This window comes from Rhinopithecus roxellana, chromosome 5 (assembly GCF_007565055.1).
Source record: "Rhinopithecus roxellana isolate Shanxi Qingling chromosome 5, ASM756505v1, whole genome shotgun sequence".
Classification (NCBI taxonomy): domain Eukaryota; kingdom Metazoa; phylum Chordata; class Mammalia; order Primates; family Cercopithecidae; genus Rhinopithecus; species Rhinopithecus roxellana.
The window spans coordinates 112821424-112848241 of record NC_044553.1 but is presented as its reverse complement, the minus strand read 5'-3'; the positions used below and the strand labels follow the sequence as shown (position 1 = coordinate 112848241).

General features: G+C 51.4%; 1 protein-coding gene across 4 annotated transcripts in view; it reads left to right on the top strand.

The window, feature by feature from the left end:
• The window catches only part of RASGRF1 (Ras protein specific guanine nucleotide releasing factor 1), a 128950-nt gene that overhangs the window by 72603 nt on the left and 29529 nt on the right, over nucleotides 1–26818 (top strand). The window contains exons 13-21 of one of the 4 annotated variants that reach the window (XM_010379645.2): nucleotides 1484–1566; nucleotides 4429–4467; nucleotides 10850–11107; nucleotides 13094–13467; nucleotides 15465–15590; nucleotides 17236–17406; nucleotides 18298–18404; nucleotides 18914–19026; nucleotides 21323–21383. In XM_010379645.2, the coding sequence (XP_010377947.2) occupies nucleotides 1484–1566; nucleotides 4429–4467; nucleotides 10850–11107; nucleotides 13094–13467; nucleotides 15465–15590; nucleotides 17236–17406; nucleotides 18298–18404; nucleotides 18914–19026; nucleotides 21323–21383 (1332 nt within the window). Of the gene's footprint in view, nucleotides 1–1483; nucleotides 1567–4428; nucleotides 4468–10849; nucleotides 11108–11600; nucleotides 12556–13093; nucleotides 13468–15464; nucleotides 15591–17235; nucleotides 17407–18297; nucleotides 18405–18913; nucleotides 19027–21322; nucleotides 21384–26818 lie in introns of those variants that run through there. The other 3 variants (XM_010379646.2, XM_030931776.1, XM_010379647.2) reach the window with 3 other exon arrangements.

Sequence of the window (26818 nt, the reverse complement as noted above, 5' to 3'; positions counted from 1 at the left end):
AGGAGGCCTGTGCCTGTAGGAACTGAAAGGGCAGGGCAGCATCTTCATGGGACCTAGGACGGCTGCCCTTGCTCGCGCCCCACCTTCTTGGTTTTGTGCCCCTTCCAGGCTCCCCTGACTGCCGCTCCCAGCCTTCCTTCTGGCCCACCTGCCCATCTCACAGTCCCAGAGGAGTAAGGCGGGTGGGATGCTGCATAGCACATGCCTGTTCTGAGCCTTCCCACGTGTCTTCAAAACACCCAGGAAGCCCTGGAGAAAACTGCAGACCCTGAGCTTGGCCCTTTCACATCCCCAGTGAGCTGCAGCCGTCAAAGGCCCAGGGCTACTTGCCCGGAGGGTGCCCACCAGTCCTCTGCCCTCCTTGCAGCTGTTGTGGATGCCAGTGAATGGGTCAAGGTGGGAGTCCTCTGGCCCCTACACCAAGCCCTCCTGCCTCCATAACACTCTGAGCCCCTGGCCAAGTCTTTGTTTTGCAGTTGCTAGTAGAACCAAAGCTAGAGAGATTGTCAGGTGGGTGAGAGAAGTGGGACTGAGAAATGCAAAGGGCAGAAGCCTCCCTCATTGGGGTCCTGGCCCTGCCCAGAAGTCTGGGCCTGGGAGCTCCACCACCCACTGTGCCAGCTCTCAGTTGCTACTTCCCAATGACTTTGACACCCTCCTCCCTGCAACACACACATTCTCAAAACCAGAAGATTCTGTAATGTGCCACCAAGGCTTCCCCATCGCTATGCCAAGAAGAAACCCTCTCATGGCAGAAATGTGAAGACTCAGGGCAGGGGACAGTGCAGGGGAAAAGAGGCAGCCCCCCCAAGAGATGCAGGTTTTATTTTTGTTTGGGCGAGTACTTTTTATTCAAAGCAAAATTTGGATTTTGAATATTTTTGGAGGCCAAGTGAAATGTACAATCATCTGTAGCCCTCCTGCCAGTAGCCTTGCCTTCCCCAGGACCCCACACCCATGCATTCTTCATATAGAAAACCATCCACTGCATCCAAGTGTTGGCACTGTGATGGTCAGAGCACAGAGAGAACAGTTCAACACCCCCGTGCAGGGGGGCAGAGGCCCTGCTGGGCTGGCCTCCCAGGAGAGAGATCCCACATCATCTTGGATCTGATCTTGTCCTTGACACTGGACCCCAGAGGTCAGCAACAGAATGGTCAGTGGCAGATGCACTCATTTTGCATCCCAGTGGTTGTTTGCAGTCAACTCATTGAGGTAGAAGTCATTATCCCCACTTTGCATATAAGGAAACTAAGACTTGAGATCAAGTAAGTTCCTCAAGGTCACTCAACTGAGACTTGACTTCTGGCCAAAGTCTAAAGGATGCTCCATGCTGACCCTGCCTTTGCCAGGACAATGCCCTTGAAGCTTGAGGACCCTGTGTCAAGCCAAGGCATATGAACTTTACAGTTGGCAGAGCTCCTGGTGGGCCTGGGGCCAGCAATGGAGAGCTCTCACGCTGGGGTCCTCTCTCTGATTCCAGTGTGTGGATAACATCCGATGCAATGGTCTCATGATGAACGCATTTGAAGAAAATTCCAAGGTCACCGTGCCACAGATGATCAAGTAAGTGCCCTAAACCCCTCTTGACCAGGCAGTATTCCAGAGACTGAGTACCACAAGGCGACAGCCAGGACACTGGGATGAGCCAGCTACTGGGGTTCAGAGATGCTGGGCTTTGTCTTTGGGGGTGTTTTGGATATTTTCTTGTTTGTTTGTTTTGAGTTGGGTGATTGCTATTTGGATGATTGCTTTGGCTTAGTTTTTTTTTTTTCTTTGTTTTAATTTTTTATTTCCATAGGTTTTGGGAGAACAGGTGGTATTTGGTTACATGAGTAAGTTCTTTAGTGGTGGTTTGTGAGATTTTGGTGCAGCCATCTCCCCAGCAGTATACACTAAACCCAATCTGTAGTCTTTATTTTTATTTATTTATTTTTATGGGTTTTTTTTTTTTTTTTTTTTTTTTGAGACAGAGTCTCACTGTGTCACCCAGGCTGGAGTACAGTGGCACGATCTCGGCTCACGGCAACCTCCGCCTCCCAGGTTCAAGTAATTCTTCTGCCTCAGCCTCCTGAGTAGCTGGGACTATAGGCACCTGCCACCATGCCCAGCTAATGTTTTGTATTTTTAGTAGAGACAGGGTTTCACTGTGTTAGCCAGGATGGTCTCGATCTCCTAACCATCTCGTGATCCGCCAGCCTCAGCCTCCCAAAGTGCTGGGATTACAGGCGTGAGCCATTGCCCCTGGCTCCAATTTGTAGTCTTTTATCCCTAACCCTCTTCCTACCCTTTCGCCCTGAGTCCCCAAAGTCCATTGTGTCATTCTTATGTCTTTGCATCCTCATAGCTTAGCTCCCACTTATCAGTGAGAACATATAATGTTTGGTTTTCCATTCCTGAGTTATTTCACTTAGACTAATAGTCTCCAGTCCTATCCAGGTTTCTGTGAATGCCATTAATTCCTTCATTTTTTTGGCTAAGTAGTATTCCATCTTATATATATATACATGTATACCACAATTTCTTTATCCACTCATTGATTGATGGACATTTGGGTTGGTTCCACATTTTTGTGAATCGTGCTGTTATAAACATGCGTGAGCAAGGATCTTTTTTGCCTAATGACTTCTTTTACTCTGGGCAGATACCCAGTAGTGGGATTGCTAGATCAAATGGTGGTTCCACTTTTTGTTCTTTAAAGAATCTCCACACTGATTTCCATTGTGGCTGTTCTAGTTTTCATTCCCACCAGCAGTGGAGAAGTGTTACCTTTTCACCACACCCACGTCAACATCTATTTTTTTTTTTTTTTTTTTTTTTTTTTTTTTTTAGTTTTCTATTATGGGGCTTTGGCTTAGTTTTGTTATGGGTCATCTGTTTTGTACATGTGGATTATTTTTGTATTTGGCTGTTTAAAATATAACATTAGGAATGAAACTTTATGTACTCTTTTTTAACAACTATTTTTCTTTTCCTAATTAAAAAATGAATACATAGAACATTTCAAAAACCAGAAAAACCAAAACACAGGCTCCAGGACCACTGTGTTTGTTTGAACAATCCCCAGAGACAAGAGGGATTTAGCAGGTGTCCTACTAAATGCAGCTCTCCAAGCCCTGGGTCATGCATCCTCCCTCACCTGCATCGGGCACAATTATCTTGCAGCCACCTGCATGCCTAACCCCTCACCATACCCTCTTTCTGCCCCAACCCTGAAGCCCAGTGGCTCTCTGACCTCAGTTCCCATCTCTGAGTTCTGAGCCTGCCTTGCTCACCTGGCGCATGCTAGGACTGTGTTCCCACCTGGGCCATGTTGCTGTTGCCAGAATAATCATCTGGGTAGCCCAGGCCTCTTTGCTACTTCACATACATGCTCTGGGGAACCGCAGAGTTAATGCATTTAATGCAGAACATGATTTAATGTGTGAAATCCTTTGTTTCCACTCGCCACCAATCTGAAGTCAAGCATGATGTGAAGCGAGCCCTTTATGAACCTACTGTGTGCCGGGAGCTAGCCGAGGCAGTTTCAGGTCCACCAGGTCTTTGAGCCTCTGCACAAGTTGATAAGGAATTATTCCCCTCATGACTACATCGCTGAACAGGTGGTGGGGTACAGCAGGAAAGTCTGGCCTCGAAAGCAACAGCCCTGGTCACCAGCCCTAGCTTTGTGTGTGACTACAGACAAGTCGCTTAACCTTTCTGAGCTTGGGTTTCTCACGTTGTAAATGGGGGACATGACAATACCCACCTGCCTCCTAGATCCGTTTCAATAATCCAATAAAACTCACAGCTGGAATTACCATTATATGTTTAGTGAGTATCCACTCAATTACCATTATATGTTTAGCGAGTACCCACTCATGCTCTGGAAAGGGTGCACATTGAGACAGCCAAAGGACCAGATGAACTTTGGGAGGCCAAGGCGGGTGGACCACTTCAGGTCAGGAGTCCAAGACCAGCCTGATCAACATGGTGAAACCCCATCTCTACTAAAAATACAAAAATTAGGCCTGGTGGCACATGCCTGTAATCCCAGCTACTCAGAAGGCTGAGATGGGAGAATCACTTGAGCCTAGGAGGCAGAGGTGGCATTGAGTCGAGACCTCACCACATGTATATATGTATATATGTTTTATATATATGTATATTATATATGTATATATTATATATGTATATATAATATAATATAATATAATTTATATTACTATAATATATAATTTTATATAAAATAATATAAAATTTATATTAATAAATTTTAATAAAATTTATTAAAATGTTATTAATTTTAATAAAATTAAAATCACCTATGAAAGAAAAAATAACAAAATTTTGAACTGTGATGGTGATAAAGTGAATGGAATGTCCAGATTAAAATGACAACTTTAAAGACCCATCTGCTACCAATCTAAAGCCTGGCTTCCTTCACAGGAGGACCAGTGAGGGGACCAGGGAAGCAGAAATGAGCAGGTGGGGTCTCTGTCCTCGGGAAATTCATCGTTTAGTGAGAGAGAGACACATAGAGAGAGTATTAGAAAGCAGTGTAGCGCATGCTGCAGAATGGAATCTGTGTAATCCAGGTGAGGTCCAGAGGATGAGTGACAGATCTACCTGGCACAGTTAAGGATGGTTTCTTATGGAATGGGACATCAGAGCTGGCCTGGAAGGATCAGTTGGACTTTGCTAAATGACTGAGGGGGAAGGGCATTCTGGAAAGACGGCACAGCATGAACATAGGTTCAGAGGCAAAAAAGTGCATGGTGTTTGGGGAGAGTGCAGGGTTGGGGAGAGTGACATGTCATGAAGGCAATTGTGGTCTCCAGGTACACTACCAGACAAACTATTCTAGAGGCTTTGGAATAGATTCATAGGCTAAGTTAAGATGCTTCATTTTGGGGCCTAGAGTATTGATTTTTTTTTTTTGAGACAGGGTCTCACTGTCACCCAGGCTGGAGTGCAGTGGTGTGATCTCAGCTCACTGCAGCCTCAACCTCCTGGGCTCAAGTGTTCCTCCCACCTCAGCCTCCCAAGTAGCTAGGACTACAGGTGTGCACCACCACACCTGGCTAATGGTGTATCAATTACAAACACATAGCAAGACACCAGGGAATGGAGATGGGATAGCTGCTGATGGAGTGAAGTTTGAACCAAGGAGCCCATGCGATGGAAAACACTTGGGCCAATGGCACAGACTTGCCCTCTCCCCGGTGTAGGGGCGAAGGCCTGGCCACAGCTGCAGCCATCAGTTCACCTGGAGAACAGCTACACCTTTCTCTGCATTTCTTGGGCAGGGGCCACAAAGGGCCAGAACAGCCATCACCAATAGGTGGCTGACTTAAGACCTAATAAATTTGAATGTCCCATATGCCCCATGAATATTAAGCATAGCATCAATATTTGGCGCCTTGTGGCTATTTAGTGCCTTTGGTCCCTCTGTCCCTTCCTATGTTCAGCATGCAGGTGCTCTCCTTGGTATACTGTGTCTAGTGTAAGTCTTCTGTACTTAGCTTCATCTATCTTCCTTATTTATTTCTCTTACTTTTATGGCCCAATTTGACTTTCTTAAATAATATAGCGATCCATACGACGTAGTGAAAGATGGGGCTGGAGCAGTGGGCAAGGGTCAGATCACCGTAATGTGACAGGCGAGGAGTGGGGCTTTGTTCTGTAGGTGATAGAGACAAACCAGGGGAGTGGCAGGCTCCCTGCTGCTGGCCACTCTGATGGGGAGAGTGGGGAGTGGAGAGCCTAGCTGGAGAAAGGTGTAGGGATGATAGGCGGGGAGTTGGGGGTATTCCTCCCATATGTCTCCCAAAACATGCTGAGTTTCTAGTACAGTTCCCTACTCTCAGACTGTGAGTCAACAGCATCCTGATTTTGGGTTTGCAAGACAAAGGCATACACCCTATGTGGCCCAAGTACTCCCACTAGCCCCCAACATGATGCATCCAGGCCTTACCACAGCAGCTCTGTGGGTGGATGTAGCAGTCAGGGTCTCAGGTCAGCCACCAGCAACCCAAAACTGAAAAGTCTTCTTCCACCTGCCAGGCTCCTGGGGCTGAGGCTCTGCCCCAACATGTGACCTCAAGAGCAGGTAGACTCAAGGTGGGGGCACTGTCCCTGGGAAAAAAAGAAAGAGAAAGTCCTTTTCCCTTCAGGCAACGCCTGTCATTGATGCCTGGGAGACAGGAATACCACTTGGAGCATTCATCAAGAAGTGTTGGAAGATCAGAGAGAAGCAGATCTGAATTTCCAATGAGAAAATGTTCACATTCTAAGGCACTGAATACACTTTCTAGCAGGGATAGCAAGTATCTGGCACTCAAGCCAGTCATCTCCCATCCAAAGCCCCTGGCAGACATTGCTAATGGATCACAGCACTCTCTTGTGTTGAGTCTGGAAACATAGTCCTGGGCCACTGCCACCAGTCTGCCTACTTTAATGCACCCTCCCATTTTGCATACAGGGAAGCGGAAGTCCAGGATAGTTCTACAGAATATTGGGGATATTGCCGGGTGTGGTGACTCTTGCCTGTAATCCTGGCACTTTGGGAGGCTGAGGCAAGCAGATCAATTGAGGTCAGGAGGTCGAGACCAGCCTGGCCAACATAGTGAAACCCCATCTCTACTAAAAATACAAAAAATTAGCCAGTCATTGTGGTGCATGCCTGTAATCCCAGCTACTCAGGAGTCTGAGGCAGGAGAGTCACTTGAGCCCCAGAGATGGAGGTTGCAATGAGCCGAGATTACACCACTGCCCTCCAACCTGGGCGACAGAGTGAGTGAGACTCTGTCTCAAAAAAACAAAAAAGAGGCCAGGTGCGGTAGCTCACTCTGTAATCCCAGCACTTTGGGCGGCTAAGGTGGGCAGATCATAAGGTCAGGAGTTCCAGACCAGCCTGGGCAACACAGTGAAATCCCGTCTCTACTAAAATACAAAAAATTAGCTGGGTGTGGTGGTGGGCGCCTGTAATCCCAGCTACTTGGGAGGCTGAGGCAGGAGAATCACTTGAACCCAGGAGGCAGAGGTTGCAGTGAGCCAAGATTGCACCACTGCACTCCAGCCTCGGCGACAGAGCAGGGGTCCATCTCAATTAAAAAAAAAAAAAAAAAAAAAAAAAAAACCAGCTACTCGGGAGGCTGAGACAGGAGAATGGCTTGAACCCAAGAGGCGGAGCTTGCAGTGAGCTGAGAGCCGGCCACTGCACTCCAGCCTGGGCGGCAGAGCAAGACTCCGTCTCAAAAAAAAAAAAGAGTATTGGAGTTACCAGAGGCACTGGAACCAACAGTGATTGTGAGGTTTAAAACAGAAAAGGGGCTGGGCACGGTGGCTCACGCCTGTAATCCCAGCACTTTGGGAGGCCGAGGTGGGCGGATCACGAGGTCAGGAGATGGAGACCATCCTGGCTAACACATGGTGAAACCCCGTCTCTACTAAAAATACAAAAAAAAAAAAAAATTAGCCGGGCATGGTGGTGGGCACCTGTAGTCCTAGCTACTCAGGAGGCTGAGGCAGGAGAATGGCATGAACCCGGGAGGCAGCAGAGCTTGCAGTGAGCGGAGATGGCGCCACTGCACTCCAGCCTGAGTGACAGAGTGACAGAGCGAGACTCCGTCTTAAAAAAACAAAAAAAAAAAAACAGAGAAGGAAAGGGACAGGAAGGAGTAGAGAAAGTGGGGGCTTTTCTTCACTTTCTCTTCCCCCTCCAGTAAGCAGGAGCCCACAGAAAAGGTGCTAGAAGCAAACCCTTGCCAGAGGGGTCAGATGATCCCTATTTGGATGCCAGGCCTGGGCTGGATGCTTTGGGATCCATGATGTGGGAGTGGCTGTCCTCTCCCTCTGAAACATGCAGCCCAGTGGGAATGACTTGGCTTCATTTGAGAGACAGTTCCTGAGCCCCTTCAGCCTCCAGGGCTGGACGTAGCCCTTACTCGATGTTGCTGTCCCAGGCACTTCCTCCAGCCCAGTATTTCTTTTATTAGTGCTTCTTCACAGTTTCTCGCCTTCCTTTTGAGACTTTTAGTGTTGACTAAAGGAAAAATGATCAAGCTTTTAAAGAATTCAGGTTTCTTTTCTTTAGAAGCCTTCCTGAGGACTATAGACGGAGGCTGGCAGCCCGGGAGCCGCCCTTCAGGGAGGTCCTATCAGATCCCAGCACAGTGTTTCAGCCAGCTTACATGCACGTAGGGGGTTCAGCACCTGCAGAATCACATCAGACTTGCTGAGAAGTGACATTGAAGCAGAATCACATAAAGGTTTGGGCATGAGAATACATCTGGTTAGAGATGACAGAGGCATCCTCACTAATCCCATCAGACGTCATCTTATGTTTGGGAAAGGCAAGGACAAGGGTCATTTATCTTGTAGGGAGAATAGAGACTCAGGCAAGAGACCTGGGAGGCCATATGCTCTGGCCTGCTTTGTCCTCAAAGCATCTTTCCAGAGAGCTGCACATCATCACAGAGTCGGGGGCCTTGTGGAGTTATGCCGTCGAGCAGAAATGAGCAGTCGTGGCTTCTCTCGTTTGCTACTTTGTCTCACAGCAGTGAGAGGTCCTCTCTCTGTCCACTGTGTGTTGCTTCCATTTTCTCTCATTTCAACCTCTTTGTCCTTCTCTGATTTCTAGGGCACTTCCACAAATGTGTTTAATAGACCACTCTGATTTTCTGATTGTCCGATCTGCCATTTCCTGAATTCATCCCAGCCTTCAATTCAGCACTCTTGTTTTTCACATCCAGGAAATCCTTCTGACATCGGATTACTCCCTCTTCATGGTTGCTTCTCGAGGTCCCATAGATGCAGTGCATATTTTCCTGCATCTTGGTGGAAACCAAATCAGGAGTCTTCTAAAACGTTTTGTGTCTTGCAGCAAAGCTAACTTAGAAGGCAGCATTTCCTCAGTTTCTTTGGAATGGTCTCTTTTTGAACTGCAGTATCCTTTCAGGCCCTGTGCTTTTCCCATATTGTTCTCATCCTAAAAAGAAATCCCCCCACCCTGCTTATTGAAGGTGCTCAATAAAGGTTGTTTGTTTATTTCAAATCCCAAGAATGCTTCCAAAGAAAAGCATTTAAGAAAGATAGTGTGAAAGGGAGGCTATGTCCATTTGCTCGCTTCCTCTGAGCACTATCTACACTCCTAGGTAGAAGATATCCTCGAAAGAACAGGTGAGCCAGGTGCAGTGGCTCACGCCTGTAATCCCAGCACTTTAGGAGGCCGAGGCAGGTGGATCAAGAGGTCAAGAGTTTGAGACCAGCCTGGCCAACATGGTGAAACCCCGTCTCTACGAAGAATACAAAAATTAGCTGGGCATGGTGGTGTGTGCCTGTAATCCCAGCTACTCGGGAGACTGAGGCAGGAGAATCACTTGAATCGTGGAGGCAGAGGCACTCCAGCCTGGGTGACAGGGCAAGACTCCATGTCCAAAAAAAAAGAAAAGAAAAGAAAAGGAAAAACTAGATAGTCTGGGCACAGTGGCTCACACCTGACATCCCAACACTTTGGGAGGCCAAGGTGGGAGGATCTCTTGAGCCCAGGAATTCAAGACCAGCCTGGGCAACATGGTGAAACCATGTCTCTACCAAAAAATACAAAAATCAGCCAGGCATAGTGGCATGCACCTGTAATCCCAGCTACTGGGAAGGGTAAGGCAGGAGGATCGCTTGAGCCCAGGAGGGCAAGGCTGCAGTGAGCCGGGATTGCACCACCTCACTGCACTCCAGCCTGGGCAAATGAGACCTTGTCTCATTAAAAAAAAAAAAAACAAAAAACAAAAACTAGATACAGCCAACAGTATGTAATAAGGACAAACAAAAAATAAAGAAGTAAATAAAAAGTAATGAGCACTATATTTGATTCTAAGATTCTTGGTAGTCAAAACAAAAAGTAAAACATGATGACAAAGACAATGTCCAAAAAAATGAAAACCCACAGTTGCTCAAGAGTCCTGATAGCTCCCATTGGATGACCAATAAAACACGATTCCAGTGGTTGAACCACCAGAGGGCGCTGTGTGGTACAGCAGCCTTCAGGGCCACTGATTCCCACTACCCCCTGTAGCGGCTGCTGACCTCAAGTTCACAAGCAGCTGAAACAAGACCCCTGCAAGTTCACACCCATCTCAGCCCCTTTGTCCTCACATCTTGGCAGCTGCTAGCAGATCGAATAGACCACATTTTGTTTTTCCACATATCAGCTGATGGACACCTGGGTGGTTTCCACTTTGGGGCGGGCTATTATGAATAATGCTGCTAAGAACGTTCATGTACACATTTTTTTTTTGAGGCACAGTCTTGCTGTGTCACCCAGGCTGGAGGACAGTGTCACAGTCTCGGCTCACTGCAACCTCCATCTCCCGGGTTCAAGCGATTCTTGTGCCTCAGCCTCCTGAGTAACTGGTATTACAGGCATGCGCCACCACACCTAGCTAACTTTTGTATTTTTACCAGAGACAGGGTTTTGCCATGTTGACCAGGCTGGTCTCGAACTCCTGACCTCAAGTGATCCTCCCACCTCAGCCTCCCAAAGTGCTGGGATTACAGGCGTGAGCCACTGCACCCCATTCACGTACACATTTGTGTGAACAGAGTTCCTTGTATCTTGTGAACTCAACAACACGTTTTTAAGTTTGTAATATTCCTCCTGTACTTCTAGGGGTTTTATAATGGAGGGTTTTTAGGATATTGGAAAAACGAAGTTGTACTCCTCCTTCAATGTCATCCTTCCCAAGCTTGTTCTCTTAATAAGACCGTCCTGGGCTGTCAGTGTGTGGGGGAAGCAGTGATGAGCAGGCCTGGTGGATACCATTCAGATGCCTTTAGACCCATGTCACCTGCGTCCTTCCTCCCCTCTCAGGTCTGACGCATCCTTATATTGTGATGATGTTGACATTCGCTTCAGCAAAACCATGAACTCCTGCAAAGTGCTTCAGATCCGCTACGCCAGCGTGGAGCGGCTGCTGGAGAGGCTGACAGACCTGCGCTTCCTGAGCATCGACTTCCTCAACACCTTCCTGCACTCCTACCGGGTCTTCACCACCGCCGTCGTGGTCCTGGACAAGCTCATTACCATCTACAAGAAGCCCATCAGTGCCATCCCTGCCAGGTGGCTGAGGTGCCCTATCCTCCTATGCCCACAGAGCTTCCAAGTCTTGGAGGAAAACTGGGCTTGCACAGGGTCGGGGGGTGACCTGGAAGGTCCCTGGGGGAGCAGCAGTAACATGTGCTGGGGAGCTGTGTGATGCTCACTGCCACTGCCCCCTCTCCCCTGGAACCAAGCTTCCCTCTGCAGAGAGGCAGGGATAGCTCACCTGTCTGGTGCTACTGCTCAGTCTCAGCTTCTTCCATCTCCACCTGCAGGGATCCTGGGGTGTAAAGGGTGCTCTCACCTCTTAGCCCCACTCCTGGAAGCACAGGGTCCCACCCTCATAAAAGGACAGTGCTTCCTTTGGTGAAAAAAGAGAAAGGAAATGAGGGGAGGGAGGACAGAAGGAGAGAGGGAGAGGGAAAAAGAAAAATAAAGGGAGAGAGGGAGGAAGGAAGAAAGGAAGAGAGAAGGGAATCTTACCCCTGCTCTGCTTGGGCCACCTCCTACTCTGAGAAACGATGGAGCCCTTTTTGGCCTAATTGGAGTGAGTCAACATAAGGAATGCCGGCCACCTTAGCCTTGGCTTCCCAAGAGACATGGAGCAATGAAGGACTTGGTCAAGGCTGCCCAACAGTAGGTCAAGTTCAGGGATTGGTTCAGGCCCCTGATGGGCCTCACTGCTCCAGGAGGAGCCCATCCAGGAATGGTAGGTGATTATCTTTTCTGAGAGGCCACCTGCCCAGATCCCAGTTGTGGACAGCCCATCCCAGCCCTCAGAGGCTCAGAGGTTCTCTGAGTGCCCCAGCCCAAAATACCCTAGGCAAGAGATGAAGCCAGAGCCTCAGCTCTAGGGCTGCCTGGAGCAGAGCTCCTGAATCACACTGGCTCCCCAGGGCTCCCCAGGAACCTCACCATTCCTCCCCCAACCCACACCTCTGCTGCCAGAGCAATGCAATGACCCAGAATACACCCATTCCCTCTTCTGCTCTCTCCTCCTGCCCCCACCTCAGGACTCACTGGGGCAGGGCACATCTTGCCTCTCTGCCCTGAACTTCTGACACCTCAATGATCCGCTTCCCAGGGCTCTGAGAAAGCAGAAGAAAACATCCTATCCAGGATGGATTTACCCCTAAAAGTCACCGAGATCATTCCCAGGGGCCCAGCAGCAGTGCCCTTCCCTTCCCAGCAGCAGTGCCCTGCAGAACAAAGAGGCTGGTTCAGAGACTGCTCTCAGCCCTGTGGCCTTGGCTGAGTCCCTTAACCTCTCTGAGCCTCAGTTTCCTGCCTATGACATTCCTACAGTTATCCTGTAGGACTAAGAGTGCCTACGTTCTGAGGCAACAGTGAGGGTTAAGAGAGAAATCCTATCCTGTGCGCAAAGTGGAGCAGACAGCCTTGATGAAACAAGCTATGATTGTTCTGGATGTGTAACCTGTTTCCAGCCTGGCCTGAAGTGGGACCCTGTCATGAGGATAGCAGGGGACACTTTCAGCTTCCCATCCCCCTAAGTTTGCATATAGGGCCACTCAAGCCTCATGGCAGGTGGAAAGGACCCTGGGTTTAGAGTAGGAGGCATCAGATGAGTCATTTCCTGTCTCTGAGCCTCAGCTTCCTCATTCCACAAACCACGCCTGAGGACCTCTCTAAAGATGAGGGCAGAATATGTAGGCGGGAGCAGGCCCTGTGTGGGATGGAGGGGGTTTTGCACAGCCTGCAGGTCAGGGGACCCTTAGCACTTCAGGTCAGACGCTGCAGCTGCTGCCCTGAGTGGGTGGGGGACGGAGCACAGAAGCTCCATATCCTCTGCCCAAACCATCCAGAGCAGGACCCTTGGCCCCAGGCCATTTAATCACATTGTCCCTGCTCAGATCAGCTCAGGCTTCGGTTTCAGGGATCATGAGAATGATGGAGCCATTGCTGCCACTCTGAACCCCGCTGGAGACAGCCCCCAGGCCTAGGAGGGCAGGCAGGCCTACGCTGTCATTTTCACCCCCACCCCCGCCCTCCCAACAGGTCGCTGGAGCTTCTGTTTGCCAGTGGCCAGAACAACAAGCTTCTGTATGGTGACCCCCCCAAGTCCCCGCGCGCCACCCGCAAGTTCTCCTCGCCACCACCTCTGTCCATCACCAAGACATCATCGCCAAGCCGCCGGCGGAAGCTCTCCCTGAACATCCCCATTATCACCGGCGGCAAGGCCCTGGACCTGGCCGCCCTCAGCTGCAGCTCCAATGGCTACACCAGCATGTACTCGGCCATGTCGCCCTTCAGCAAGGCCACACTGGACACCAGCAAGCTCTATGTGTCCAGCAGCTTCACCAACAAGATTCCAGATGAGGGCGATACGACCCCTGAGAAGCCCGAAGACCCTTCGGTGCTCAGCAAGCAGAGTGAGTGGCCATGCCGTCGGAGCTGCCCCCCAGCCTCCCAGCCCCACTGAGGCTCAGCCTGGCCCAACAAGGCCTCAGGGCTGCTCTTCCTGCTCCCATGGGGAAGGAACGGAGAGGCTGGGGGTCCCACCAGGCAGATCGTGGAGGCAGCACAGAGTCTGCGCGGTGCAGAGAGGTAGCCCTATGAGGGAGCCTAGGCTGCGGGGGGAGGCAGGCAGAAATTCCCAGGGCATCACCACACTTTAGATGAGTGTCAGTTCCCATCATGAGCAATTTAGGCATCCCTCTGCCCTGACCACAGCATCCTGCGGCATCCCTGTGTTTGTCCATGTCTGCAGAGGACGGGGCCTGGGCCAGGACCATTCAGGGCCCAGGAGAGAAGAGGTCGTCAGCAGCTCCTGCCCCCTGGGATTCAGTCTGGCTGAGGACTCAGACCAGACACTGAAATGTGGACACCTGATATGAATGGCGTGTGTTAGGGGGATGCTTGAGGGACACAGAGGTTGGGGTGAGAACACCATTGGGGGTGTCATAGAAGGCTTCCTGGAAGAACTGTTCGATCTTGATTTTTACCAAGAGGAAAGAACATTCTAGACCATGGGAACAGGATGGGAATGACTGAGGAGCAAGAAAAGAAAGGCCTTGTGTGTTTCGGGGACAGCTGGATGCCAGGCAGACCTGAAATGCTGGGTGTGAGACAGAGGCTGGAGATAATTCCAGGACAGGCTGGAGATAATTCCAGGACAGGTTGGAGCCTCCCTACTCTCACGGTTTTTCCTGACCGTTCTAAAAGTGTTAGGCCTGGTTCTGTTTTAGATCTGATCAGGCCACATCTTGGGTGCCACCAGCGTTGTCTTGGTTAGCACATGAGAGCATGTGCACACACCCACGTGCAAACCAGGGCTGGTCAGATGCCCCAGGCTTTGAGGAGAAGGCCTTTGAAGAGGGAAGGATTTCTCTCCTCCAAGCTGTCAAGAGGGAAGGCAGAGGGCACCCCAGCAGAGGGCACAGTTGGGGTGAGATAAATCCTCCACCAGGCTCCTTACCAAGTAACACTCACTATGGCACATGCAGTTAATGGGTGGTGTGTGCAACTGAAAGTCAGTAACCAAGGAAATGGCCTACCAGAAATTTTATAATTTCACATTCTGAAATGTAACGCAAGGCAGTCCTGAGAAATTATCTTGTACCAGGCTTCTTGGTTGATGATCCAGGAGCCCATGAACCTAATTGTGTGCCAAACTGTGTGTGTGTGTGTGTGTGTATGTGTATGTGTATTTATGTATGTATAAATATGTGTGTGCATGTGTGTGCGTGTGGACATTATTGTCTAAAGAGAAGACCTGTGGCTTTTTTGGGTTCTCAAGGTCAGATGCAACTACATCCACTTTCTATGTGGGAAAACTGAGGCCCAGAGCAGTTAAGAGTTTCTGACCAAGACGTCACTGTGCCAGACCTAGGCTTTTAATATAATTCATCAGCTTCCCCAGGGTGTGTGGACCATGAGTCTCCCAAGATTAGGAAGCCTCTATAATTAATTGTCCGAGACAGGACATTTTTTAAGAGTGACCAGGGGCATGGGGCAATAGGTAAAAAGCAGAGGAAAACTGGAGCAGATGGTCACCTTAACTAAGAAGCTTCGGCAAAAAAAAGAGAGGCCCTCACCTGGAACTTGTTAGAAATGCAGACTCAGGCCCCACCTGAGACCCCTGATCTTGTCAGAATTTGCATTCTGACAAGATCCCCGAGTGTGTCTGGTAAGGTTTGAGAAGCCCTGGTAGAGCAAAAGCCATCTTGGAGATTGACGGTGCTCGTTAGCAAGAGAAAGGTTCTGATAAGTCCTGTGGGAAACAAAGCTGTTAAGCTGTCTCCAGCAGCTGTATCGCAAGCTTACTCTGTTTTGCTTCAGTAAATTATAGACATAATTTTAAAAACAGGTATTTAAATTTTAAAATTAAAATTGAGAAAAGTAAAATTACTTATTTCTTTTCTCCCAGGCTCAGAAGTGTCCATGAGAGAGGAGTCAGATATTGATCAAAACCAGAGTGATGATGGTGATACTGAAACATCACCAACTAAATCTCCAACAACACCCAAATCAGTCAAAAGCAAAAATTCTTCAGGTACAATGCACCAGTTCAAAACCACAAATAGATTTCCAGTTTGGGAGAGGGCAGCAGGTCAAGTCGAGTCCAGGCAAGTGGGTGTCATCCCTTATGCTTTATGAGTGGCTCCTAGGAGCAGTAACTTTTCTGATGTTTCACGACCCACCCGACCCACCCCGGGGGAAGGGGCTGTGGGCATTAGAACATTGGCTAGGTAGATCCTGCTCTTCAACTCAACCAAGTCACTCTCCCAACTTCAAACAAGATTGCCTTGAGCCCACCCAGCACAGGTGGGCAGGGAAGCTCAGCATCTAGGGCTCATTCATGGAAGATCCTGATTCAGAAGGTGCTTCCTGAACTGCGTGTCAGGCTCTGCGCAGGCCCCTTTCATCATCTTGACAACCTTGCAGAAAGGCCAGGTTTTTCAAATCAGGGGAAAGACTCCAAGAGGTGGTGACATTGCTCACCTGCAGTCTCAGACTCCTGATCCTGAAGGGTCCTTGAGAAGCAGTCTTGGTCTCTGGTTTTCATAAAGCCCTTTCCCCTATACAAGGGGGTTGTGAGATACCCAATGGTGAGAGAGAGCTCCAAGGGGACCCACCTCCCAGGCAGCCCCTCCTCACACAGCTTTCTCCAATGCCCCTGCTCTCACATGCAAAGGGCAGCCTGCAGCCTGAGCTCCCCACTATCCAGGCCTTCAAAAGAAACCCGATAGGTAACGGGGTCATCGAACTTTAGAGAGAAACTGCCCAAACGCACTGTAGCCCTGCCACAGCTGCTCAGACACACAGAAACAGAGCCTATGGAGAGCCAAATTTCAGAAATAAGCTTTGAGTCCTTAAAATAAATCATCTGTGCCTCACAGCATAAATCTGCTATTTTGTCTTAGTCTGGATTGCTTTCTAGAGACAAGATGAAACCAAAGGTTTCAGGAGTAGGCTTCTCCTGTCATTACTACTAAAAATTATTATTATTCTTATTACTAATAGCAATGATATTCCATAGCATTTATATAGCTTTTCACCTAATACAAAGTATTTTCATCTATATTATCGCCTTTAATCTTTATATCCACCTTTTGAAGCTTTATCCCTGTTATTCAAAGGAGATTGCTGAAACCCAGAGAGGCTAAATAACTTAGCCAAGGTCACACAGCTAGTAGGGGATAAGGGAGAATTTCAACTTAGGTGACTGGACTCCAAGAGCCATCTTCTCTCCATCCCACTGTGCCCATGAGCCCATCAGTATGAATTGTTACGGATGTCAGACATTGAACAGGTTATGTGTTAATCCCAAGTAGACTGAGAGAGTAAGAAAACTCATGATGCTGCCCTCAGGCAGGCCCGTGCCCAGCTGGACCTGAGATGTGAAGGGGTTGAGAGCTGCAGAAAGATGGAAGGGGTGACTGGAGACCTTCTTCAGAAGCAGGAGGGTGCTCCCCATCCTGGGGCAGCCCTAAGGGTGTTGTGGTGTGACTCTCCCCAGAGATTCTAACACAGAGAGACCCACACACACAAACCAGCACCACCCAACATGCCCTCGTACCCTGAAGACACAGCCTGCTGGCTCTTGACGCTGGTCTAGCCTCGGGACCCCTGGTTTTCTAACAGCCTGAGGAGTTGGGACTGGAGACAGCTGAGGGTTCGTTCCCTCCTCTCTGCAGAGTTCCCGCTCTTTTCCTATAACAATGGAGTCGTCATGACCTCCTGTCGCGAACTGGACAATAACCGCAGTGCCTTGTCGGCTGCCTCCGCCTTTGCCATAGCAACCGCGGGGGCCAACGAGGGCACCCCAAACAAGGAGAAGTACCGGAGGATGTCCTTAGCCAGTGCAGGTATGTGGGGTGGTCTCCGCTCACAGGGTCCTCCCCATGATCAACCCCAATGGCAGGTGATAACCAGCATGGTCCCAGGGACTTGTTCTGCTGTGGGTGTTTAAGGTGTGCTGCTGAAGGCACAGGTGGGTCCTGTTAAATTGCTTCAATTGATTACATTCACTCACTGGACACGAAGCTTCCTGAATCATTATTTTGACTTGGGCACCGCCTTCCACTTATGGAGGTGTGGGGTCACAATCCCCACCTCTCTGCACTGGTTGGGGCTCTGCACACACCCAGGGCCTGAACCCCACACCTAGAGCCAGGGCCACTGCACATCTAGGGCACAGCCTGCCCTGCACCCTCCTCTTCCAGCTCCCAACTGAATACCATCCATCCCACCCCCAAACTTCCACCCTGTAGGCATTTGCTAGTGCTGACCCTCCTGCCTGGAGGCCCCTTCCTTCCCACCCATCGCCCTTTGCTACTTGGCCAACTTCTACTCAACATAAAGCCCATTGCCCGTGGGAACCTCTGTTCCCCCATGCTCCCACCTCCCACTTCTGCAGCCTTGGTCCTGCAGCAGAGACTGGAATAGGGGCCCCCATGAGCTCTGGTCCCTGGGGAGGGCCTGCATGGCTCTGTCTTGGGAGGCTGCCTGAACCTTCCAGCAGCTCTTGAAAGATGGAGAGGTCTAGAAGAGGCTGGGCATGCATGGACCATGTCCACTGAGAAGCCATGACATCTGTGCTATTGGTCAGACACTGGTTGTTAAATATGTTATTATCCCTCTGCCCATGACCCTCTCAGGCCAGCTCAGCCAGATCCAAGAGGCAAATCCAGACTAGTGTCAAGCTCTGTTTCTTGTCCTCACCTGTCCTCTCTCCCCTCTGCCACGCATGCTGCCAGGGTTTCCCCCAGACCAAAGGAATGGAGACAAGGAGTTTGTGATCCGCAGAGCAGCCACCAATCGTGTCTTGAATGTGCTCCGCCACTGGGTGTCCAAGCACTCTCAGGTGGGTGGGAGCCCTCCCTGGGCAGGCTGCTGGGGACCACCAGGCAATGGCCCCAGGAACCAGCTGCCTTCCAAAAGCAGCTGCGGGCAGAGTGAGCTGATGGCTGGCAGTGGGGCAGCAGGAGGGAGGGAGATCAAGTGTGCCACCCTGATGTTCCCAGAGGACTGCTCAGATTCCCTAGGAGGGAACCAAGGACAAGGAAGGGACAATGAGCCTCTGTCTATCCACCCTGCCTGTAGCAGGGGTACAGGTAGGTTTGTGCCTCGCTGGCCCGGGGTGCAGCCAGCTGAAGGATGGGCTTTGGTCTGGCCCCAGTGCCTTTATCTAAGATTTTCTAGGCCTGGAGAGCCTCTCATGCCCTGCCAGGAAGCCAGCAGAAAGGAAATGAGGCAGGTCAGCCTGCCCTGGGCAGAATAGAAACTGGAGCTCCCTCCTCTGGCCTGGGCCCAGACCACTTCAGGGCAGCTCAAAAACAGTAACCAGAGCCACCCATCATGCCTTCCCGGCAGGACTTTGAAACCAACGATGAGCTCAAATGCAAGGTGATCGGCTTCCTGGAAGAAGTCATGCACGACCCGGAGCTCCTGACCCAGGAGCGGAAGGCTGCAGCCAACATCATCAGGTAAAGGCAGTACCTGGTTCCTGGCTCAGGACTGCCTGCTGGGACAGGAGCCCTGCCTTCTGCCTCCATGTGGGCTGGTCAGAGGCCAGGGAGGTGAAGAGCGCCCTTGTCAAGGACAGCCCCAAGTAGGAGTGCTGGGGTAGAGGTGAGCTCTTGGGGACAGGCTCAAGCCTGGGTAGTCCATTTGTCCTTTCCTCTCTCCCCACCCTGTGCCAGACCTTGATCTCTTCGAAGCAAGAACCCAGCACACTTCTGCATGTGTGTCCACAGCTGCTAACCCCTGTCTAGCCTGTGCCATCCAATATGGTAGGCGCTAGCTACACAAGGCTATTTAAATCTTTTGTGTGTGTGTGTGTGTGCTCTTGTCGCCCAGGCTGGAATGTAGTGGCACGATCTTGGCTCATTGCAACCTCCACCTCCCAGGTTCAAGCAATTCTCCTGCCTCAGCCTCCCCAGTAGCTGGGATTATAGGCGCCTGTCATCACGCCCAGCTAACTTTTTTATTATTATTATTTTTAGTAGAGACAGGGTTTTACCATGTTGGCCAGGCTGGTCTCGATCTCCCGACCTCAGGCAATCCGCCCGCCTCGGCCTCCCAAAGTGCTGGGATTACAGGCATGAGCCACCGTGCCCAGCCTTGGCTATTTAAATCTTAATGAAAGTTAAATAAAATTTAAAGTTCAGCTCCTCAATGACATGAGCCCAGCAGCCTCAGCTTCACCCCTGACATGTGGCTAGCAGCCCCTACATTGCACAGTACAGGGTGTAGGACGCTGCCATCACTGCAGAGATCTATTAAACAGTGCTGGCAAGGCCTGATTTGTAGGTGCTCAGGGAGTGCCTGTTGAATTGAATTCAGTTCAGTTGTTTATCCTCAAACCCATGCTTGTCCTTTCCTGGTGGAGGTCAGGGTCAGGCAGCCCCATGTCTGAGCTGGCTCAGCCAGTGACTCATGTGAACTGGGCAAGGCCCCTCTCTGAGCCTCATCCATAAAATGGGTGAATAACACCCACTTCAAGGCTGGGGTGAGATCACAGGTGTCACTTCTACAAGCTGTTCAGTGGGTGGCGGGCACCTACCGACTCAGCCTGTCTGCTCCCAGCCCAGCCCAGGTGTGAGGGCTTGGGCCCTGGCCTTTCCTCCTCACCTCTTGCCTGGCCTCAGCCTCCCCAGACTTTCCACCAAGTCCTGCCTGTGACCAGAGTGCCCAGTCTTCCTCCCCAGCCAGGCCGTCGAGGCCCCATGCTGGGGCCCATTCTTCCCTCAGGCTCACAGTCCTAAAATCTCTTTCAGACCTCCCCATCTTCAGTACAGAGGCCAGAGTGTGTGCACACACACACACACACACATACGCACGCGCGCATGCATATGCACACAACCACCGCTCACATCCTCCCAGGAGGCCTTAGGAGTATGTGGAGCCCCCCACCGAGCATATTGATCAAAGCCACCCTCGGAGGGGAGCCTGTTCCCTGGGTGCGATGAAAGAGCAAGCTCTGGAGTTGGCTGCCCTGGTTTGGAGCATAGGCCCACCATGCTCCAGCTGCAGGACCCCAGGTGAGGCAGTTCCCTGAGGGGCCATTTCCTCAGCTGTAAGATATACAACAATGCCTTCTGCCAGGCTGATCCAGAGAGCCACTCCCTGCAGCTCCAGCAGGCCTGCAGACCCGACTGTCCCCATGCAGCCCAGGCCTGGTTCTCCAGCGTCCGCAGCCTCCGTTGGCACTCACCAGCTGTGACTCTGAGGCCATCACTGTGAGCGTGAGGCACTTTGGCCTGACTTTGAGACTCCACCCTTATTCCCCACCATGGGTATCACTCTCCTCTGCAATCCCAAATCCATCCTTGCAGTCCTTCCTTTGGGCCTGTGGCTGCCATACTGCTGCCTCCCCACTCCCTGTGCTTCCTTCCTCTCATGCATCCCGTCATCCATGTGCTCGCAGGAGTGCCTGCTGAATGTCCAGTCCTATGCTGGCACCAGAGCTATGGGGCTGAATCAGATACAGTCCCTCCCTCAAGGGCTCCCTGTCTGAGGTGGCAGAAAGGCCATTCCCACCCAATCAGATGCAGAAAGCCCAGGGACTGAGAGGGCCCCAGAAGGGGACCTCCCACAGCCAGGAGGGTCAGGACCATCAGGAAGAAGAGAGTGAAGAACGAAGAGGAAAGGGTGCTCCTGGCAATGGGGATGACGAGGACAGAGGGGCGTAAGAGCAGAGGCCGTGTGGGGCTGCCTGAGCTGGGGAGGGGCTGCAGAGGAGTGAAGTGGGGCTCACCATGCTTTCTCATTCCTGCCTAGGACTCTGACCCAGGAGGACCCAGGTGACAACCAGATCACGCTGGAGGAGATCACGCAGATGGTGAGCCGGGCCCACCCTCTTGCTTTCCAAGACTTTCCTCCCCGTCCTCCTGCCCAGGACCCCTGACCCAGCACAGGCATCACCTGTATTCATTTTCTGTGGCTGTTGTGAAAAAATACCACAAACTGGGTGGCTTAAATAAACAGGAATGGGCTGAGCACGGTGGCTCACACCTGTAATCCCAGCACTTTGGGAGGCCGAGGTGGGCAGATCACCTGAGGTCAGGAGGTGGAGACCAGCCTGGCCAACATGGTGAAACCCCATTAATACTAAAAATACAAAAATTAGCCAGATGTGGTGGCAGGTTCCTGTAACCCCGGCTACTCAGGAGACTGAGGTGGGAGAATCGCTTAAACCCGGGAGGCGGAGGTTGCAGTGAGCCGAGATCACCCACTGCACACTCCAGCCTAGGGAACAGAGGGAGACTCCGTCTCATTTAAAAAAAAAAAAAAATTATTCTCTCATAGTTCTGGTCTGAAATTAAGATGTGAGAGGGAGGCCAGGCACGGTGGCTCATACCTGTAATCCTAGCACTTTGGGAGGCCGAGGTGGGCAGATCACTTAAGGTCAGGAGTTCAAGATCAGCCTGGGCAACATGGTGAAACCCCATCTCTACCAAAAATACAAAAAATTACCCAGGCATGGTGGCGCATAACTGTGATCCCAGCTACTTGGGAGGTTGAAGTGGGAAGACTGCTTGAGCGTAGGAGGCAGAGGTTGCAGTGAATTGAGATCGAGCCACTGCACTCCAGCCTGGGTGACAGAGTGAGACCCCCATCTAAAAAAAAAAAAAAAAAAAAAAAAAAGATGTTGGAAGAGTCGTGCTCCCTCCGAAGGCTCTAGGGGAGGCCCTAGTGGCAGTGTAAGAGCTGGTCTTCACACCCAGGTCTGGCTGACTCCAGAGTGACAACTCTTCCTCATTCCGTCTACCACACTGCCTCATCCCCAGAAGTCAGGCTGCAGCTCACCACCTGCCCAGAAATGATGGGACCCCAGAGAGAGAGCTGTGCTTACCACAAACAAATCCAAGCTCATAGTGGCATTCCACAAGGAGTAAGGGAATGATGGTCTTGTGCACTTCCAGTGTCCTGCTACAGCCCACTTTTTTCCAAGTCAATGCTATGCACCCTAGAATACCATCACAAGCCACCCCAGAGCCCTTGGCCCCTGCATCACAGCAGCCAGGGATGTTCAAGACAGACTCACTTTGACCACACCACCCCCACCAGAGGCAGAGATTGCGCCATGCTGGCTCAGCCCCTTGCTGGCTGAGTGACCTTCAGTCTGTTGGAAGTAGCCAGCGTGAGGACTTGGGACTCTAGGCTCTGGGCCCCTGCTGCCCCCACCCCTCCCATGTTGCCCTCCTGGTTCCTGGAAGTGGTGCGGGCACCTATGAAGCTGTAAGCACTCTGCCCACACTCCGCCCCCAGAGCAGCGCTGCAGGGCTGGGCCCCCAGGAACCCACACGTGCTCCTCAGGCAGGGAGGTTGACGGTGCCCAGACCCTACTTCCTCCAGACTGACCCTTTGGGGCCAGAATGCTGGGTAAACCCCAGGACAGAAGTGCTCCTCTTGGCAGCTGAAGGGAAGCTGACTGTACTCTGCTCCTGTTTCCCAAAAGGGGCCCACCTGGAATGTTTACCTCTCAAGAGCATGAGGGCCCCTTGTTCCTTCGTGAACAGCCTGAGGTTCTTCCAGAACAAACAGCCGCTGAGCTGCCCGTTCTTGTCACCAGAGCCCGTGTGGGGCAGATCTGGGTTGAGAGGACCCCGCGGCCTCACTAGAGACAGCGAGGATTTTCAAAAGCCTATAAAAGGTGGAGGAAGTTGTCAGTTTTGACGTCCACTTCCAGGGTCACCCTGTTTCCCAGGCCACCCCAGAAGGGAGCAGAAGGAGCCAACTAACCCACCTTGGCCAGAACGCCTCTTCTGGCCACTGGTACTGGTGCAGGCCTCTGGGCCCCACAGTGCCTGGGCCTCTGGACCATAAGCCACCCAGCTCCTTGAGCTTACCCTTGGCCCTATCAGTTCAGCCCAACCCCAGGGCACCAGACAGTACCCTCAGATGGGAAGGTGGCTGGGCTGCCCACCTGTATTTATTCACTCAGCTGCTTCAGAAGCTGAGGGTCCCCTCCCTGTGAGCACACAGGGGATCCCCTGCCTGGGTCCTCTCACTACAACCTGGCATCCCAGTGGCCCTGCCACTCTCCTCTCCACGTTCCCAAAGACTTCATGTCCTCCAACATCCATACTCCTGCACCTTGGTTTCTGTACACACCCCTCCCTGCCCAGGGCAGCCCTGCCAGGAAAAACTCACCGACAGCCACCACACACACACACCACACACACCAAACACACACCACACACACACTACACACACACACACACACCCAGCAAACACACATACCACACACACCACACATACACTACACACACCAAACACACACCACACACACCAAATACACCACACACACACTACACACACACACACTCAGCAAACACACATACCACACACACCACACATACACTACACACACCACACACCACACACATACACTACACACACCACACACCCAGCAAACACACATACCACACCACACACACCCAGCAAACACACATACCACACCACACACACCCAGCAAACACACATACCACACCACACACACCCAGCAAACACACATACCACACACACACCACACCACACACACACAGACACCACGCACATGCCATGCACACCCAACAAACACACATACCACACCACACACACAACACACTACACACACAACACACACATCACACCACACACACTACACACACTTCACAAACACAGTGCTCACACACCACATACACACACACCACACACACCACACATACACCACACCACACACACACTACAGATACCACACCACATACCACACATACACACACCACATATACACACACACATCACCCACACAGGTGCACACCACACACACACACCACATACACACACATATCACAGATACCACACACACCACAGATACCATGCACACACACACCACATATACCACATACATCACCCACAGGCACACACCACACACACACCACACCACACGCCACACCACACACTCCACGCACACAACACTCACATACCACATACACACATACCACACCACACATACGCATACATATACACACACAACCACATGCACACCGCATTATACCACACATTATACCTGCTGTGGCCTCAGTCATCCCTGGTATTCATTGCAGTTATTCTACTTATATAATTTTGTATCCTTCGTCCTTCATCTGACGCTATGCCAAAATGGCATTTGTAAACATTATTTTTAATGAGTGCACAGCATTCTCTAACAGTGTGTTACTAAGCCACGAGGGTGTTTTCAGTCTCCACTTACACACACATCAACACAGGAGCACACCACACACACATACACACCACAGATACCACACATGCACACACCACACACCACATACACATCACAGATACCACACCACACACACACAAACACATACCACATACACACCACACCACATACACCACATACACAAACACATACCACATACACACCACACCACACACACCACATACACAAACACATACCACATACACACCACACCACACACACCACATACACACATCACCCACAGGCACACCACACACACACACACACACACATACACATACACATACCCCACACCACAAACACCCCATACACACCACACACACAGCACCCACATGGCACACACACAGAGGCTGTTTTTCTCCACGGTCCTCGCTCCGTTCACATGACTTGGAACCACTTAGGCTGGAGCTCCCTGAGGTCAGGGCCAGTGTTTCCTGCCTTTCTGTCTCGGCATGTGGCAAGCACCTTGGTGCAGACCTCAGTGCTCATGTGAGGAGGAAATGGGAGGAAGGGAGACACTTAGTTTAGGAGAGATGGCCCCACTTCCTTTGGGACCCAGCAGATGGGCTGGTTGTGGGTGCTCAGCCCAGCCCGCTAGGACTTCTGGACAGAGTGAAGTGAGCATGAGAAAGCGAAAGCATGAGGCCCACAAGACAGTCATCTGTTGGAGCACCTGTTGCCCGAGGAGTTGACCCCTCTCCTCTCCTCCTGTGTGGCCCAGCTGGTCCTGAGGTGGTGATGGGGGAGGATTCTTGTTCCTAACAGGCTCCTCCCAAGACCAACATAGTTGTCCCTTTACCCACCGCCTTCCAGCACTCCTCACGCAGATCCAGCAGACCTTCCACGAGGCCTTTGTGCCCAATACACTGGCCTCCCCATGTCCACCTCTCATCCATCTCCTGCCGTGGGCACCACTGTCCCCTGGCTAATGTTTCCCTGAAGATTTTCTCTGGTCATAGGGCCCAAGTAGTGGACACCCTTAATGACGGTATCCAAGGGTGGCCCCTGGGGACCAGAGACATTGACTAAGGCCCAGGACTAAGGTGGGTCAGCTGTCTTCTAAGCACAGGACCATCCCAGGAGCTAATCACGCCTGGGAGTCCACACCTGCTAGTTTCAAAAGGAAATTGTATAGAGCCAGTTGTTGGCTCAGGCGGACCCTGAAGGGAGTGGCCAGGCACAGCCTGGAGTCAGACGACCTGGGCTCCAGTCCTAGTCAGCGCACTTCCAGCTTAGCAACTTGGGCCAGTGGCTCACGTCTGAAAACCTCGGTTGTCTCATGCATGTGCTGGGAGCTCCCTGGCAGGGTGGGTGAGGGCAGTCCGAGCACTGGGCTGCACACACCAGCACAACAGGGCGGGGCCCATCTCCCTCCATTCCCTTCCCTCCACCTTCCCTCATCATACTCCATCCACCCGACCACCTGATTCAAGGCGGAGTCATACCCCATCCACCCGCCCACCAGATTCGAGGTGGAGTCATATCCCATCCACCCGCCCACCAGATTCAAGGTGGCATCAAAACCCATCCACCCGCCCACCAGATCCGAGGCAGAGTCACATCCCATCCACCCGCCCACCAGATTCGAGGCGGAGTCACATCCCATCCACCCGCCCACCAGATTCGAGGCGGAGTCACATCCCATCCACCCCCCCACCAGATTCGAGGTGGAGTCATATCCCATCCACCCGCCCACCAGATTCAAGGTGGCATCAAAACCCATCCACCCGCCCACCAGATTCGAGGCGGAGTCACATCCCATCCACCCGCCCACCAGATTCGAGGCGGAGTCACATCCCATCCACCCGCCCACCAGATTCGAGGCGGAGTCACATCCCATCCACCCGCCCACCAGATTCGAGGCGGAGTCACATCCCATCCACCCGCCCACCAGATTCGAGGCGGAGTCACATCCCATCCACCCGCCCACCAGATTCGAGGCGGAGTCACATCCCATCCACCCGCCCACCAGATTCGAGGCGGAGTCACATCCCATCCACCCGCCCACCAGATTCGAGGCGGAGTCACAT